Source organism: Myxocyprinus asiaticus, chromosome 44 (genome assembly GCF_019703515.2).
Source record: "Myxocyprinus asiaticus isolate MX2 ecotype Aquarium Trade chromosome 44, UBuf_Myxa_2, whole genome shotgun sequence".
Classification (NCBI taxonomy): Eukaryota; Metazoa; Chordata; class Actinopteri; order Cypriniformes; family Catostomidae; genus Myxocyprinus; species Myxocyprinus asiaticus.
This window is the reverse complement of record NC_059387.1, coordinates 24015123-24030398: the sequence shown is the minus strand read 5'-3', so window position 1 is coordinate 24030398 and position 15276 is coordinate 24015123. Positions and strand designations below refer to the sequence as shown.

At 36.4% G+C, this 15276-nt stretch overlaps 3 protein-coding genes across 3 annotated transcripts in view; 2 read left to right on the top strand and 1 right to left on the bottom strand.

Annotated features, from left to right (window-relative positions):
* Positions 1-1916, top strand: part of LOC127434343 (ribosomal protein S6 kinase alpha-3-like) — a 65695-nt gene extending 63779 nt beyond the window's left edge. The window contains exon 22 of the mRNA XM_051687006.1: positions 245-1916. Within this exon, the coding sequence (XP_051542966.1) occupies positions 245-367 (123 nt within the window). The 3' untranslated portion in view covers positions 368-1916. The remainder of the gene's footprint in view (positions 1-244) is intronic.
* Positions 1917-2057: 141 nt separating this feature from the next.
* Positions 2058-6694, bottom strand: si:dkey-226l10.6 (zinc finger protein 432). The gene is made up of 2 exons (XM_051687031.1): positions 6256-6694; positions 2058-4335 (listed from the first exon to the last, which is right to left on the bottom strand). The coding sequence occupies exons 1-2, from the start codon at positions 6550-6552 to the stop codon at positions 3172-3174; spliced, it is 1461 nt and encodes a 486-aa protein (XP_051542991.1). The 5' UTR covers positions 6553-6694; the 3' UTR covers positions 2058-3171.
* Positions 6695-9258: 2564 nt separating this feature from the next.
* LOC127434368 (eukaryotic translation initiation factor 1A, Y-chromosomal) lies at positions 9259-15061 on the top strand. The gene is made up of 7 exons (XM_051687057.1): positions 9259-9420; positions 10096-10179; positions 10296-10399; positions 10733-10783; positions 10999-11080; positions 11232-11323; positions 14147-15061. The coding sequence occupies exons 1-7, from the start codon at positions 9405-9407 to the stop codon at positions 14150-14152; spliced, it is 435 nt and encodes a 144-aa protein (XP_051543017.1). The 5' UTR covers positions 9259-9404; the 3' UTR covers positions 14153-15061.
* The last annotated feature ends 215 nt before the right edge of the window (positions 15062-15276 follow it).

Sequence of the window (15276 nt, the reverse complement as noted above, 5' to 3'; positions counted from 1 at the left end):
CTTTTGCACAGTACTGTATATTACTAAGTAAATAGATAAAAGTAAATCATTAAATAGAGAAAAACATAAGAGTAAAAACAGACATCATCAAATCATTTAATAATCAAAAATTCAAGTAATAATATAATTATCATGATTATCCTGAATAAAATATCTAAATTTAGATAGATAGATAGATAGTTTTGTTTTTTTACCTGGTATCTATAAATATTGCAAGGTTTTGTGTTAAATCTTCTCTCTGTAGGGGGCGATGGCTGCTACCTACTCGGCCTTGAATAGGAATGTTCCTCCAGTGCTTGAGCCCGTGGGCTGCTCTGTTCTCGCTCAGCGCAGGGGGGTGAAAAAACTGACCTCCACTGCTCTATGAGCACATACATACCACATCCAACCTCTAGCTTGGTCTGAGCAAAGCCTAAACTCGGCTTGCTTGCTGCGGTGCCCACCTTGCGTCAAGGCCTTGGAGCCAAGCATAGGTTCTGAGGACCCCTGGTGGACAATCAAAATCTTCCTTCTCTTGTTACAACGAGGTCAAAAAATGTCACCTGTACAATTATTGCTGCCTCCAAACCTCAGAAGAATCAGGATAGTTCTGTGGACTTCATCTGAGTAACTGTATCATTCATGAATATAAACCTGTAAACATGCTGTATATCAGCCATTATATAAAGCTACGAATTTCATGTATTCAGGGAGGGTGGGGATTTTACAGAGGAAACTTTTGATATTGTAACAAATTCCAGCAGTTAAATGTGCCGAAGTGTGCACGCAGTTGAGAAAAGCTCCAGTTGTATTGGGGTGTTGTATGTGGGGAAAGTTCTGTGCTTTCAAATCAACACTGAATATTCCAAGTAAATTGTATATGTTCTAACTTATATCTGCTGCACTTGTCCCCTATCTCAAATCATGAAAGCCGCTGTCCCACCATTACTTTGGTTTTTCCCAGCAAACTTTATTTTCCTATTTATCCTTTAACAAAAAAACTGTGAGAAAGCCCTCTAAGCAGACCCAAACAACACTGAAAGACGAGTCATTTTTGTCTTCATTGTTTTATGATGGTTGCTAGTGTTAACTCAATGTTCACTTTTGGGTGAACTATCCTCTTGAGTCATTTACTCACCCTTGTGTTGTTTCAAACCCACTTACTGTCTTCTGTGGCACAAAAAAGATGATGTTAAGCAGAATGACAGCTTCAGTCACCCTTCACTTTTATTGTATGGAAAAAAGATGCAATTAAAGTGGATGGTAACTGAGGTTAACTGTATGCCCATCTTTTGTGTTCCGCGGAAGAAAGTCAGTCACACAGAACAACATGAGTGTGAGTAAATGACAGAATCATCATTTTTGGGTGAACTGTTCCTTTAACATATATTTTTTTACAGGACAACAATGTGAAAGAGGTCCAGAGCACAAAATTGCAGTGGAGGCCAACATGTAAGCAGCAAAGAATGTCAAATAGAGAACTCAGGTGAAATGCAATACATAAATAAGCTGGAAAGGAAAATGTATACAGCTGTATCGCCTCACCTAAAAACCTGCTGACCTGTGTAATTGTTGTATGTAGGAAAGTATTGCTCAGAGATATATGTAGTGACTTTTTGAAGTGACTACTCACAGCCTTAGACATATTTTTATAAATGTGCATGGGCAAGATGCTATATTAGCTTGTAGCTCTGTGGAAGTGGATGTTTATGAGCATAATTGAGTAAGTTTCCCCACTCTTTTAATTCCTTTTTTTTTTTTTTTTTTTTCTTCAAAGCAAGTACATTTTCTTTTCATCTCAGTTGTATTTCTCCTGTCTTGGAAGAGTGCTGGAAAAATGTTGCTGTCCATGTAAGCAAGCTGCTAGCCTGTTCTTTCATTTTGTACATGTTTTTTCTTTCGTTTGTACATGTAGAAATAAAGTTGCCATTAAAAAAAAAAAAAAAAAAAAACACTTGTTTTGCAGAATTAACCTCCTTTATACACATTCATAGTCTTACTAAGCTTGATTCATCTGTGCACTAAATGTAAAATGTGGCAAAATGCATATACCTTGCTCCACCTATGAAATGAATTTACTTTTCAGTTGATATCACCAATCCCTTTTTATTTTTTTAAACCCTTCCTAAGTCCCTTCAACCACTTGGCTCCATTCTGGTATGTAACACCCACTTTTTGGATACAATTAAATCACCACCTACATTTTTCAAATTCACTCAGAAATCAGTGTTTGCAAGAAACCACATTCAAATGAGCATTAACCATCAGACTTGCATTATTGAAAATACAGGATATTTGAATGCAGTGGCATATCTAAGTGTGGGCCGGGATGGGCCTGGGCCCACCCAAATTAGACCCTGACCCACCCAGAATATTAGAGGTTTTTCTTTGACTTCAAATATATATTTATACAACAGTGTAAACAATTCTTACATTTTGATTCTGAAAGTGTGAAAGAACTATCTGAATGCGCCACTTCTCTGTTAAGTAAAATTTGGTTTTAAAAAATCAGGGCGAAAACTTGGCCCATCCCTTTTTATTGAGGCCCATCTAAAAGTAATTTCCTGGCTACGCCCTTGTTTTAATGCCTTTATGAAATGCATATTACCAAGTATACATTATCCTGTGAACTCAATATGCTTATAAATTGATTTTAAAATGTCTTTGCAGCAAAACATTAATACTAATACCACAGCAGAGGACTATGTTTACATTTTCTACCTTGAAAAAAAGATATATCATATGCATACATTTGTCTTTTGTGTTCTGTAATGAATACAGATGTCTGCTTAAAGGTGGAGTAAGCGGGGTTCCTGAGCTGTGTACAAACACCGGATTTTTTTCATCGCACACACAGAACGGACAGCTGGCAGACTGTGAAGAGATATTTGCAGAATTTGACAAAAAAAAAAAAAAAAAGCGTATTGGATTCAAATTACTTACTCCACCCTTTAACATATGCAGTTTGCTCAACAGTGTAGCTGTGAAATTACATTGCACCCTTGGGTTTAACCATTAACCTGACTAATGAAGAAAATCAGCTTTCAAGTGAGTTTTTGTCCTTTATTTCTTTAGAATAATTTCTACTTGGTTTGATATTTTAGTTAATAATGCTTTGCAAAGACATTCATTTAAGTGTTGCTACTTTTGATGTTACGAATGCCATGAGTAGATAACTGATATCTCATTGGCCTATTGTGTGCAAGCATCATTCCCTCTAGTGTCCATCTCCTCTTCCAAAACAATCTGTGCCTCTCCAGATGCCACAGCCTCGACTGTAGATTCCACCGCTGATGCCGAACTCTCAGCCAGAGTATCCATTTCACTTTCACTGAGCGGCTCCATTCCGGCCTCGTCCTGCACCACCGGCTCCATTCCAAGTGTTGTTCCTTCTTCAGAGTTTTTCTGTTGTGTCGACACACTGACACAACCCTTTCTGCCACGTTTTGGTTTGTACTCAACAGACTCTCGCTCCATTTTCTCATGGGTCTGCATGTGTGGCACGTAGCTTCGCTGCGTTAAATAGATTTGACAGATTGCGCAGTAGTATGGGGTCACCACAACGTGGCTGTCTATGTGTTTAAAATAGTCATTGACAACCAGGAACGTCTTATCACACGTCTTACATGTGAGTCTTTTCCCAGCATGATATATTTTGAGGTGGTGAGCGAGGGAACCTCTGAGTTGAAAGCCCTCTTCACAAATGGGGCAGGTGCACGTGTGTTTGGCTGAGTGATTTTTCAAATGAGCGATAAGAGCAACTTTGTAGCCAAAGCGTCTAGGACAAGAGTCGCACAGGTACGGCAAAAGGGAGTCTGTATCTTTGTGAATTTTCTGGTGAGCTGTCAAAAGCACTTTCCCAGGAAAGCCCTTTCCGCAATGGTGACAACTGTACTTTCCATCATTAGAGTGTGTAGCTCGATGCTGCAAAAGGAGAGGCATAGTATGAAACTTCTCCCCACAAGAACAAACGAAAATCTTCTCTTTAACCTCTGATTTGGTCAGGAATGTCTTCTTAGGATGTTCAGCCCGTCGATGCTTCATAAGGTTACGTCTTCTACGAAACTTCTTCCCACAAGTTGAACAACTGATGAACTTTACTGCTTTACCACCAATATCTTGAACCACTGGTTTAGTTGAACTGTCCATATGTACATCCATCTCATCAGTAAGAGCCAGTTCAATCTCCTCATAATCACAACACTTATCCAGTGAGAGGTTCTGCTCTTCTTTTTTGGCTGCCATGTTGGCACTTAAGTCATATTCAAGAGGCTCCTCTTTGACACCAGCAAGTGAAATGGTCTCACCAATGGTAATTTTGTATTTGTCACCTACTACATTCTCATCCTCGGCCTCCTGTCAGATAAAAAGCAATATAGAGTTGATGAATGAAGTACATAACTGGTATAACTGCAAGTAACTTTGAATAAAACTTAAAAGTAACTTTTCGAAATAACTACAATCACTATAAATAAACTTCTGCAATATAATTGACTTGCCATCCCTCTCCAAACTAGAAAAATATCATCTTTTTCACTAGAGTTAGGCTTATATAATATCATATATAATTATAAATACTTTTCAATTATTATACATAATTAATCATATGTGCATCATTAAGTAATAAAAGCAAATTAAATTAATAACTAAAATTATTTGACATTAATTAACAGAGAATGTCAAAGCATTATACTGCTTTATTTGTACCAGTCTGTCATGTCATGTCATTATATATATATATATATATATATATATATATATATATATATATATATATATATATATATATATACACACACTGAACAAAAATATAAACGCAACATGCAACAATTTCAAAGATTTTCCTGAGTTACAGTTCATTTAAGGAAATCAGTCAATTGAAATAAATTCATTAGGCCCTAATCTAATCAAATAAATGCGTATGGAAAATTTCTGGGATCTTTTATTTCAGCTCATGAAACATGGGACCAACACTTTACATGTTGCATTTATATTTTTGTTCAGAGTGTATATATATATATATATATATATATATGTTCAATTCCTGAAGGTATTATTTATAGACATTGAATTATACACATTGATTATATTTTATTAGACATTAAAAATGTATATTAAAGGTGTACAGAGTAATTTCAGTGTTTATGTCGTCTTGGACACACACTGACCAAGGGAGGGGATACAGCATCATTCAAATGCTATACTTTTCAGTTACCGATGCCAATGTAGAAATGCACTCATTACAATCAGCCTTTAATCCATTAGTGAAAGCATCCAATTACAGGGCATTTACTGAGATTAAAAGGATAGTTCACCCAAAAATGATTTACTCACCCTCATGCCATCACAGATGTGTATGACTTTCTTTCTTTTGCAGAACACAAATGAAGATTTTAGAATAATATCTTTGCTCTGTAGGTCCATACAATGCAAGTGAATGGTGGCCAGAACTTTGAATCTCCAAAAATCACAAAGTCAGCATAAAAGTAATCAATACAACTCCAGTGGGTAAATCCATGATTCAGAAGTGATATGATAGGTGTGGGTGAGAAACGGATACATTTTTAAGTCCTTTTTTTTATTTTTTTTTAACTACAAATCTCCTTTGACTCGCCCGACCAGTAGGTGGTGATATGCATAAAGAATGCTAATTGCCAAAAAACAAAAGATGAATGTGGAAGTGAAAGTAGACATTTATAGTAGAAAGGACTTAAATATTGATTTGTTTCTCACCCACACCTATCATATCGCTTCTGAAGACATGTATTAAACCACCGGAGTCATATGGATTACATTTATGCTGACTGATTTTGGAGATTCAAAGTTCTGTCCACCATTCACTTGCATTGTATGGATCAACAGAGCTGATATTTTCTCCTAAAAATCTTAATTGTGTTCTGCAGAAGAAAGTCATACATGTCTGGGATGGCATAAGGGTGAGTAAATGAAGAGAAATTTTCATTTTTGGGTGAACCTATTCATTTAAAGCAAGTAGAATTCGGCTGGTCATGTGATGCTGATGATAACATGGCAGCCCCCTTGAGGGGACCCCGCGCCATGTAGAATAAAACAGCTTTTATAAGGTTACTAATATCATGCAAGTGTTAATGATTTTATACATCGGTTTCAAATTTACTTTTTACTTATTTAGGCGTAAGCTTTTTTTAATGAGGATAAAAATGTATGAGTGCACCTGCACCTTTGATTCATGTAATGCTCATTAATGATCTTACATTAATTGCCCAGCTCCTTTGTTTAGTTTCGAAACCATCTTACCTCGTTTTGATTCTTGTTTTCAGTCAGAGAAGATCGATTAACAGAGACGATCGTGGGAACAGCATCGACGCTTAAAATCATGCGTGTGGTGCATCCCAGATCCAGTTTGAAGTAGTTCTCTTCGGAGAAATGATCCCCGCACACCCGGCATGACGAGGACGCATTTTCCCCATCAGCTTTACTATCTTCAATAAACTTTAACCACAGACTGCGTCTTTTAGGATCCTCCGGTAAAATATAATGAATAATCGTGTCCGATCGGTTCGGACAACCGCCAACCACACATTTATGTAGCATATTGTTTACGATTTAGATTTATGCTTTGTTTAATGCGGAATTTTTATAATACGTAACTTAAACTTTAGATTGCTAACAATCCATAATTCCTCTTTAGCACGTTGTATGTTTGGGAAAGAAAACAAATATCCACGCTGTTTCTTCTGATGTCACTCACAAATGTAAATATTATAAAATTGTTGCCCCCTATTGAATAGGAGGACAGAGATTTTCTAAGGACAAACTGGTACAAATAACATAGTAATGCAACTCTTTGACGTTCTTTCAGGTTAATTAATTGTATTTATTAATAGTATTTTTACATTCCATTATTATATAATATATATTGCGTTATATAATATGTCAAATATAATTGTGTATATTAACCCTTTCATGCATACTCTGGGTCTTTTGCGGCCCGGTACCATATTCCACCCCATGTACGTCATCTATTTTTTTGGAGCTATTCCCACACATCTCTAGTATTCCTCAGCCTTACTCTTCTGAATAGTTTAATAAAATAAAAAAAAAGACAAAATTGCAAAAAAAAAATATATATATATATACAGGTGCATCTCAATAAATTAGAATGTCGTGGAAAAGTTCATTTATTTCAGTAATTCAACTCAAATTGTGAAACTTGTGTATTAAATAAATTCAATGCACACAGACTGAAGTAGTTTAAGTCTTTGGTTCTTTTAATTGTGATGATTTTGGCTCACATTTAACAAAAACCCACCAATTCACTCTCTCAAAAAATTAGAATATGGTGACATGCCAATCAGCTAATCAACTCAAAACACCTGCAAAGGTTTCCTGAGCCTTCAAAATGGTCTCTCAGTTTGGTTCACTAGGCTACACAATCATGGGGAAGACTGCTGATCTGACAGTTGTCCAGAAGACAATCATTGACACCCTTCACAAGGAGGGTGAGCCACAAACATTCATTGCCAAAGAAGCTGGCTGTTCACAGAGTGCTGTATCCAAGCATGTTAACAGAAAGTTGAGTGGAAGGAAAAAGTGTGGAAGAAAAAGATGCACAACCAACCAAGAGAACCACAGCCTTATGATTGTCAAGCAAAATCGATTCAAGAATTTGGGTGAACTTCACAAGGAATGGACTGAGGCTGGGGTCAAGGCATCAAGAGCCACCACACACAGACGTGTCAAGGAATTTGGCTACAGTTGTCGTATTCCTCTTGTTAAGCCACTCCTGAACCACAGACAATGTCAGAGGCGTCTTACCTGGGCTAAGGAGAACTGGACTGTTGCCCAGTGTTCCAAAGTCCTCTTTTCAGATGAGAGCAAGTTTTGTATTTCATTTGGAAACCAAGGTCCTAGAGTCTGGAGGAAGGGTGGAGAAGCTCATAGCCCAAGTTGCTTGAAGTCCAGTGTTAAGTTTCCACAGTCTGTGATGATTTGGGGTGCAATGTCATCTGCTGGTGTTGGTCCATTGTGTTTTTTGAAAACCAAAGTCACTGCACCGGTTTACCAAGAAATTTTAGAGCACTTCATGCTTCCTTCTGATGACCAGCTTTTTAAAGATGCTGATTTCATTTTCCAGCAGGATTTGGCACCTGCCCACACTGCCAAAAGCACCAAAAGTTGGTTAAATGACCATGGTGTTGGTGTGCTTGACTGGCCAGCAAACTCACCAGACCTGAACCCCATAGAGAATCTATGGGGTATTGTCAAGAGGAAAATGAGAAACAAGAGACCAAAAAATGCAGATGAGCTGAAGGCCACTGTCAAAGAAACCTGGGCTTCCATACCACCTCAGCAGTGCCACAAACTGATCACCTCCATGCCACGCCGAATTGAGGCAGTAATTAAAGCAAATGGAGCCCCTACCAAGTATTGAGTACATATACAGTAAATGAACATACTTTCCAGAAGGCCAACAATTCACTAAAAATGTTTTTTTTATTGGTCTTATGATGTATTCTAATTTTTTGAGATAGTGAATTGGTGGGTTTTTGTTAAATGTGAGCCAAAATCATCACAATTAAAAGAACCAAAGACTTAAACTACTTCAGTCTGTGTGCATTGAATTTCTTTAATACACGAGTTTCACAATTTGAGTTGAATTACTGAAATAAATGAACTTTTCCACAACATTCTAATTTATTGAGATGCACCTGTATATTTTATTTTTAACTGCTTGATTACCAAAATATAGGGTGTATAGGGTAATTAAAGACCCAAGATATGTAAGTGTCTTTTTTTTTATTTTTTTGCACTTCAATAAATCATACATTTATGAATATTTCATATCTACAGTATATAAATTTACTTTCACAGGACATTTATTTCTTTGTTTATTACAAGACAAATTAGTGCTAGTCTATATTCATACAAAGGACTACTATATCACGGTGATTTTCTGTGCAACAATGGTGAATTATCAGCGTCTCATATGCATGCACACACACCTATCAGCGTGGAAATAATTAATTCTGTTCTATATTTGCTGCATCAACTCATGTGAAAAACGAAACATCAAAACATATCAGAATATACTCGATTTTATTATTTCTAATTATAAGGGTTAATTAATCCACATTTTATTTATATACCATTAGATTATAATAAAATTATGAAAAATATATATTTAGCTTTATTTTATTCTGTTATAAAAAAAATAAAAATAAAATAATAAAAATGAGCATTTCCTGTCAGATCTTGATCTGGTTCAGGTTGTGAATAAAGTTTTGTGCTGTTGAATAAAGCGCTCTGCGTCTGCGCATGCGCCATTCTCGGCTTTTCTCTTTAGCGGCATTGATTCCCACAGCTGCACGTTTAAGAAGAAAAATAATCATTATTACTGTCGTTTCTGATCATTATACGAGAACAAACGACTTTGTATACAGGATATGCCGAAAAACAAAGGTAATGAGCTCTCTAATGGCAATTGTGTGGGACATTAGGCCCAAATTTAGCAAACAAAGTGTGGCGGCTCATTTATAAAGATCTTCGTCACCCTTTCGACAGATTCATCTGTTATATATATATATATATATATATATATATATATATATATATATATATATATATATAAAACTTAAGTATAAAATATAACACGTTGTCAAGGTATAGAAAGGGATGTTGTCCGTTACTGTGTGTTACGCAGTTACAATTTTGTAATGGCACATTTAGGGGTTTAAAGTGATAGGCAGTGATCTGTAGCTGTTAAAAAGAAAGTTAAAAATGTTCACGTTAGCTAAATTGTAGCCATAGATATTATGACGATTAAACGTCATCCATGTCTTATATTTCCACAATCATTAGGTGTATCATGCTCTGTTGGATGCTTGTACTTTGCTCGGAAATTAGGCAACATTTCTTATGACAGGTTTATTCACAAGTAAAACCAGCAAAAGGCAGGCACATGATTTGGTTTTGTGGCTGGTAGTCCAGTTTTTTCAGGCCGGTTATCATTTTTGATTTTAGAGGTTTAGAGAAAGTTTTTGCATCATGTTTTTCTGCCGTAGTCATTGGTTCATGATTAACCCCATGAGAACTTGTATTATGGTTAATTACCCAGTTTTCTATATCTGTGTCCAGGTAAAGGAGGAAAGAATCGGCGACGTGGTAAGAATGAGAATGAATCAGAGAAAAGGGAGCTGGTGTTCAAAGAGGATGGACAAGGTACATTACAATACCCTTCCATATATTAAACCTTCATGATGTAGGGTACTTCCTTTAACTCAAATCATTAGCTTTTAGTTTTGTCATTTGTTGATAATGTGTCTTCTGTCATTTAGAATATGCTCAGGTCATCAAGATGTTGGGAAATGGGAGGTTGGAAGCCTTGTGCTTTGATGGAGTCAAGCGGCTTTGTCACATTCGAGGAAAGCTCCGGAAAAAGGTGCAATTTACAGCTCCAGTCTGTGAAGCGTGAAGCTTGAGGCTGAGTGCAGATTCAGCATTTTCTCATCACTTTGTGAATTAGCTGGGTTCTAACGCTTGGGGTTTAGGCCAATCAGTCAATATCCTCTAATAAAACTAATTAGGTAATGTTATGTTTGAGGACTGCATAATTTACCTTACCTGAATGTGTTAATCTGCATAGGACGGAATACCATCCTGAAATTTGATACAAACGGGGACTATAATGAAATGTTTTATTGTTCTTTAACAATGTGGACATTTGTTTGCCCCATTGTTGTCTTGACACTTTTTTGTCTCTTTGTAATTTTAGGTTTGGATCAACACGTCAGACATTATACTCATTGGATTAAGGGATTACCAGGTTTGTTAAATATTTCCTACTAAATTATAAAATGGTTGTTTATGTCCACAAAGTTCCTATTCAAGTATACTTTGGGCTGAAACTGAATATACTGTATTTGATCACGTAAAACCTTAATTTTTGTTCTGAAAATAAGAAGGCATATTCTTAAACTATACATACCTCTTTGATGGCTTTTAGGAGTAAGTCTCTGACATTTATCTCTTAACATCTAGGATAATAAAGCTGACGTCATTTTGAAGTATAATGCTGATGAAGCTCGGAGTCTGAAAGCCTATGGAGAGCTTCCAGAACACGGTGAGTATATTTGATCTTAATCTGGAAATTATAACCTGTACTAAACAGTTCTTCATGCAAGAAAGTTGTTAATTTGCAAGATGCTGGTTTTTTTTGTTCTAGTGTATTCAGTGTAATGTCATTTTAAATTCTTGATGTTGGTACCTTGCAGCCAAAATCAACGAGACTGATACCTTTGGACCTGGTGATGATGATGAGATTCAGTTTGATGACATTGGTGATGATGATGAGGACATAGATGATGTAAGTACTCAAGTAGGGCTGCAACTAACGATTATTTTGATAATCGACTAATCTAATTAGAACGTTTGTTCGACTGTTCTGCGATTATTGTGACGATTAATCATTAGCTCTTAACTGACTATTCAGCATGTGCCCTGACTTAAAAGGTTATATTAAACGTGCTTGCTAACCATAAAGAGGACAAAATCATCTTTTAAAAATACCTCTAAATGACATTCACTGAATTAAAGGAAAAAAATTGTTTTAAGTTTAATTCAGTGAACAAAATCACTGCAAAAAATCCTATTGTTATCAAGAGTTTTGTCTTGTTTTACATTTAAAATTGTCTAAATAAATCCTTAAAACAAGATGTATTTACTTAAGAAGCAAATTCTTAAGTTATTCTTTTGTGAATGCATCTTTTTTAAAGGATTTTTAGATATTTTAAAATTATTTTTAATATTAAATTCAACATTCTCAGATGACATTTTTTTTCTTCTGCAGTATAGCTGCTAAAGTAAATGTATGATTTAAATGAGTTTTAGATATTATTTTTGGAAACAAATCAAAAACTTATTTTGTTGCAATGTATAATGGGGTGAAGACTACCCTCTCTCACCTTTCTGTTCTCATCAATCCATCTTTAACTCACAAAAAAAACGAACTCTCTTATTAATAAATCCGCGTGTGGCCTGGGTAGCTCAGCGAGTAAAGACGCTGACTACCACCCCTGGAGTCACGAGTTCGAATCCAGGGCGTGCTGAGTGATTCCTGCCAGGTCTCCTAAGCAACCAAATTTGCCCGGTTGCTAGGGAGGGTAGAGTCACATGGGCTAACCTCCTCGTGGTCACTATAATGTGGTTCTCGCTCTTGATGAGGTGCGTGGTGAGTTGTGTGTGGATGCCACGGAGAATAGCGTGAAGCCTCAACATGCGCTACGTCTCACCGGTAACTCGCTCACCAAGCCACGTGATAAGATGCGCGGATTGACGGTCTCCGACGCGGAGGCAACTGAGGTTCGTCCTCCGCCACCTGGATTGAGGCGAGTCACTACACCATCATGAGGACTTAGCGCATTGGGAATCATTTTTTTTTTTATATAAAGCTGCGTATTGCCAATTTTCTTCATGATAAGAAATGCACAGTGATGCATATATTATGATTCAAAAAGTTGCAAGCCATCACGTTATAAACTAGCTGCATTAAGTGCGAGTGCTCGAGGGATGAGCGTCCCCGTGGCAGAGTGTGCCTCAATCTCTCCCCTTTAGATCAGGACACTTCTCGCAACTCATAAGCGGCTATGACCGCACAGAGAAATCCTAGTTTTGGAGTTTGTAGTTATTTACATGACCTGCTTCCTTATTATTTGAACTTTAATAAAGGATGTATTAAAGATATAATGGAGAGGTGTTTCCTTTAAAGACGCTCGACACGCAAGTTTTGCTTCAGTGGAACGGCAACTCCGGCTCCGCTGTATTTCACAACGAGAGTGCTTCTGTATTTACTTATTTTGTATTTTTGCTTTATAATTCCCTCATACTTTGCAATCTACATCACCTTAAGCTGTTTGTAAGGTTTGGAGTGCGTTTGGACTGTGAGCTGTGTTTTCTTCCTCTCCTCAGTCAGGCGCGAGCTGCGGTGCTGCTCTCGCGTGTCATCAGAGTTTCATATGATCTCATGTTACGTTAAATAAGATCAAACGACTATTCGACAAATAATTTTTGTCGACAGTTTTTTATTGTCGACGTTGTCAATAATGTCGGTTAATCATTTCAGCCCTATACTCAAGATAATTGAGTATAATTTTTATTAAAACTGCAAGAAAATGCAGCAAGTGAGCACAATACAAGTACAATAGTATAAAACAAGTACATCTGTTCTGTTACATTGAAGCAATGATATGAGTTAAAGGAATAGTTCACCCAAAAATGAAAATGTTCTCATTTACTCATCCTCATGCCATCCCAGATGTGTGTGACTTTCTTTCTTCTGCAGAACACAAACGAAGATTTTTAAAATAATATTTCAGCTCTGTAGGTCCATACAATGCAAGTGGATGATGATCAGCACTTTAAAGCTCCAAAAAGCACAGACAGTTGTAGTAAAAGCAATCCATAAGACTCCAGTGGTTAAATGAACATCTTCTAAAGGGATACGATCGATCTGGGTGAGAAACAGATCAATATCTAAGTCCTTTTCACTATAATTATTTACTTCCAGTCTCTCTCCGATGCCTGTCCACAACGGGATCTGGTTCCCTCCGCCTCTTGTGTGAATTAACCATGTTGGCATGTTCAGGCGAGAACTGAAGTGATTCAACCAGAAGTGCAGCTCGATTTGTTTCACAAGCTACATTGGTTTTGCTTTCATTTGAACATGCCAGCACGCTTACATCATGCAAGAGGTGGAGGGAACCAATCCTGTTGTGGACAGGCATAGGAGAGAGACCGGAAGTAAACAATTATAGTGAAAAGGACTTAAATATTGATCTGTTTCTCACCCAGATCGATCGTATCCCTTTAGAAGATGTTCATTTAACCACTGGAGTCTTATGGATTGCTTTTACTACAACTGTCTGTGCTTTTTGGAGCTTTAAAGTGCTGATCACCATCCATTTGCATTGTATGGACCTACAAAGCTGAAATATTATTTAAAAAATCTTTGTGTTCAGCTGAAGAAAGAAAGTCATACACATCTGGGAAGGCATGAGGGTGAGTAAATGATGAGAATTTTCATTTTTGGGTGAACTATCCCTTTAAGTTACTGGTGCATCTTCATGTAGTATATCTGTGCAAATATTGTGGTGATACCTGTTGTCATGACAACGCTCCATCTCCTCTCCAGATCTAAGAAGATGAAGCTGGGAAATAAACATTTCTCATCCTGCAGAGACAGTATGTTCGCAAGCCCCTCCAACAATATGAACAGTCTCAAGTTTTAGGTTTCTGTGACTAACCACATGACTGCATTGTCACCTGCAATCCATTTTGTTATCTTTTAATGTATTTATATTGATTTCACATCAAGTGGAATTTAGTTACAAATACAGAATCTCTGGGATTCGCAATAAAAAGATAACCAGTTTTATGTTTGGTCTAGCATTCTGTATCCTAAAAGAAATGTTAAAAAAGTCTGTAGAGTTGAACTCTATGGGAAAATTTGATACCTCTAAAATGCATCTCTTTTTTGAATGTTTTATTATTTACTGATTACACAACAGTGCATTGGGCAATGCATTTATAATTCTGAAAGCCTGTCTCTGGTTGGCTTCTTTTCCACTTTTTTAGTGATCTTTTTTTTAAATATCCATCCTACTCTTGTATTTTTGTCTACTTCAAATGATAAACGAATACTCATTTCTACAGGGCTGCTGAATTTATGAAAAATAAGTATGTTATTTGACAATTACATGGTTACAACTTCATATAGTAGCTTGACACAAAACTAGAAAAGCTCAGCATATGTTGGCAGAAATTGTATTTTTTACTTTCTAAAATTATAGCTCACAAAGCAAATAACAAGGAAGAGGTAGTATTTTTGTATGTAAATAGGCACTTTCATGCAAGAATTATGAGAGCTAATGGGTAGTATTCTTGCTGATTAAGTCCTTTTGAATGAGAATAGCAGCTGTTGGTTATAATTTTTTAATCTTTGGTATATTGTTTTGATGGAGCTATTGATTGCCTTTTTTTGTCTTATGCTTTTGATCAGAAAACCTGTGATTTTGAAATAAAGTTGAACAACATTCAAAATCCCAAAGATTTGTATTTTAAGCCATTTTATCTTCAGTCATTTTCAAAAAGTAGTCTTATTTATTACATAATGAATGCATTAACCAGAATCTGCACACATAAATGACCAGTAATGTATTTTTCTGTCCTATGTTTTGGATGACTAGTTTAAAAAGCTTAGAGGGGAAAAACTCATGTTTGTTTTACCTCCAATAATTTTATAATGAACAGAGTGATCTCATA

Bases quoted from the DNA above. Each gene is read 5' to 3' on its own strand.
- si:dkey-226l10.6 (XM_051687031.1), bottom strand. From the start codon at position 6,552: ATGCTACATAAATGTGTGGTTGGCGGTTGTCCGAACCGATCGGACACG. The intron at 4,336-6,255 runs GTAAGATGGTTT...TTTATCTGACAG, and splicing joins AAAACAAGAATCAAAACGAG to GAGGCCGAGGATGAGAATGT.
- LOC127434368 (XM_051687057.1), top strand. The intron at 10,180-10,295 runs GTACATTACAAT...TCTGTCATTTAG, and splicing joins GTTCAAAGAGGATGGACAAG to AATATGCTCAGGTCATCAAG. The intron at 11,081-11,231 runs GTGAGTATATTT...GGTACCTTGCAG, and splicing joins TGGAGAGCTTCCAGAACACG to CCAAAATCAACGAGACTGAT.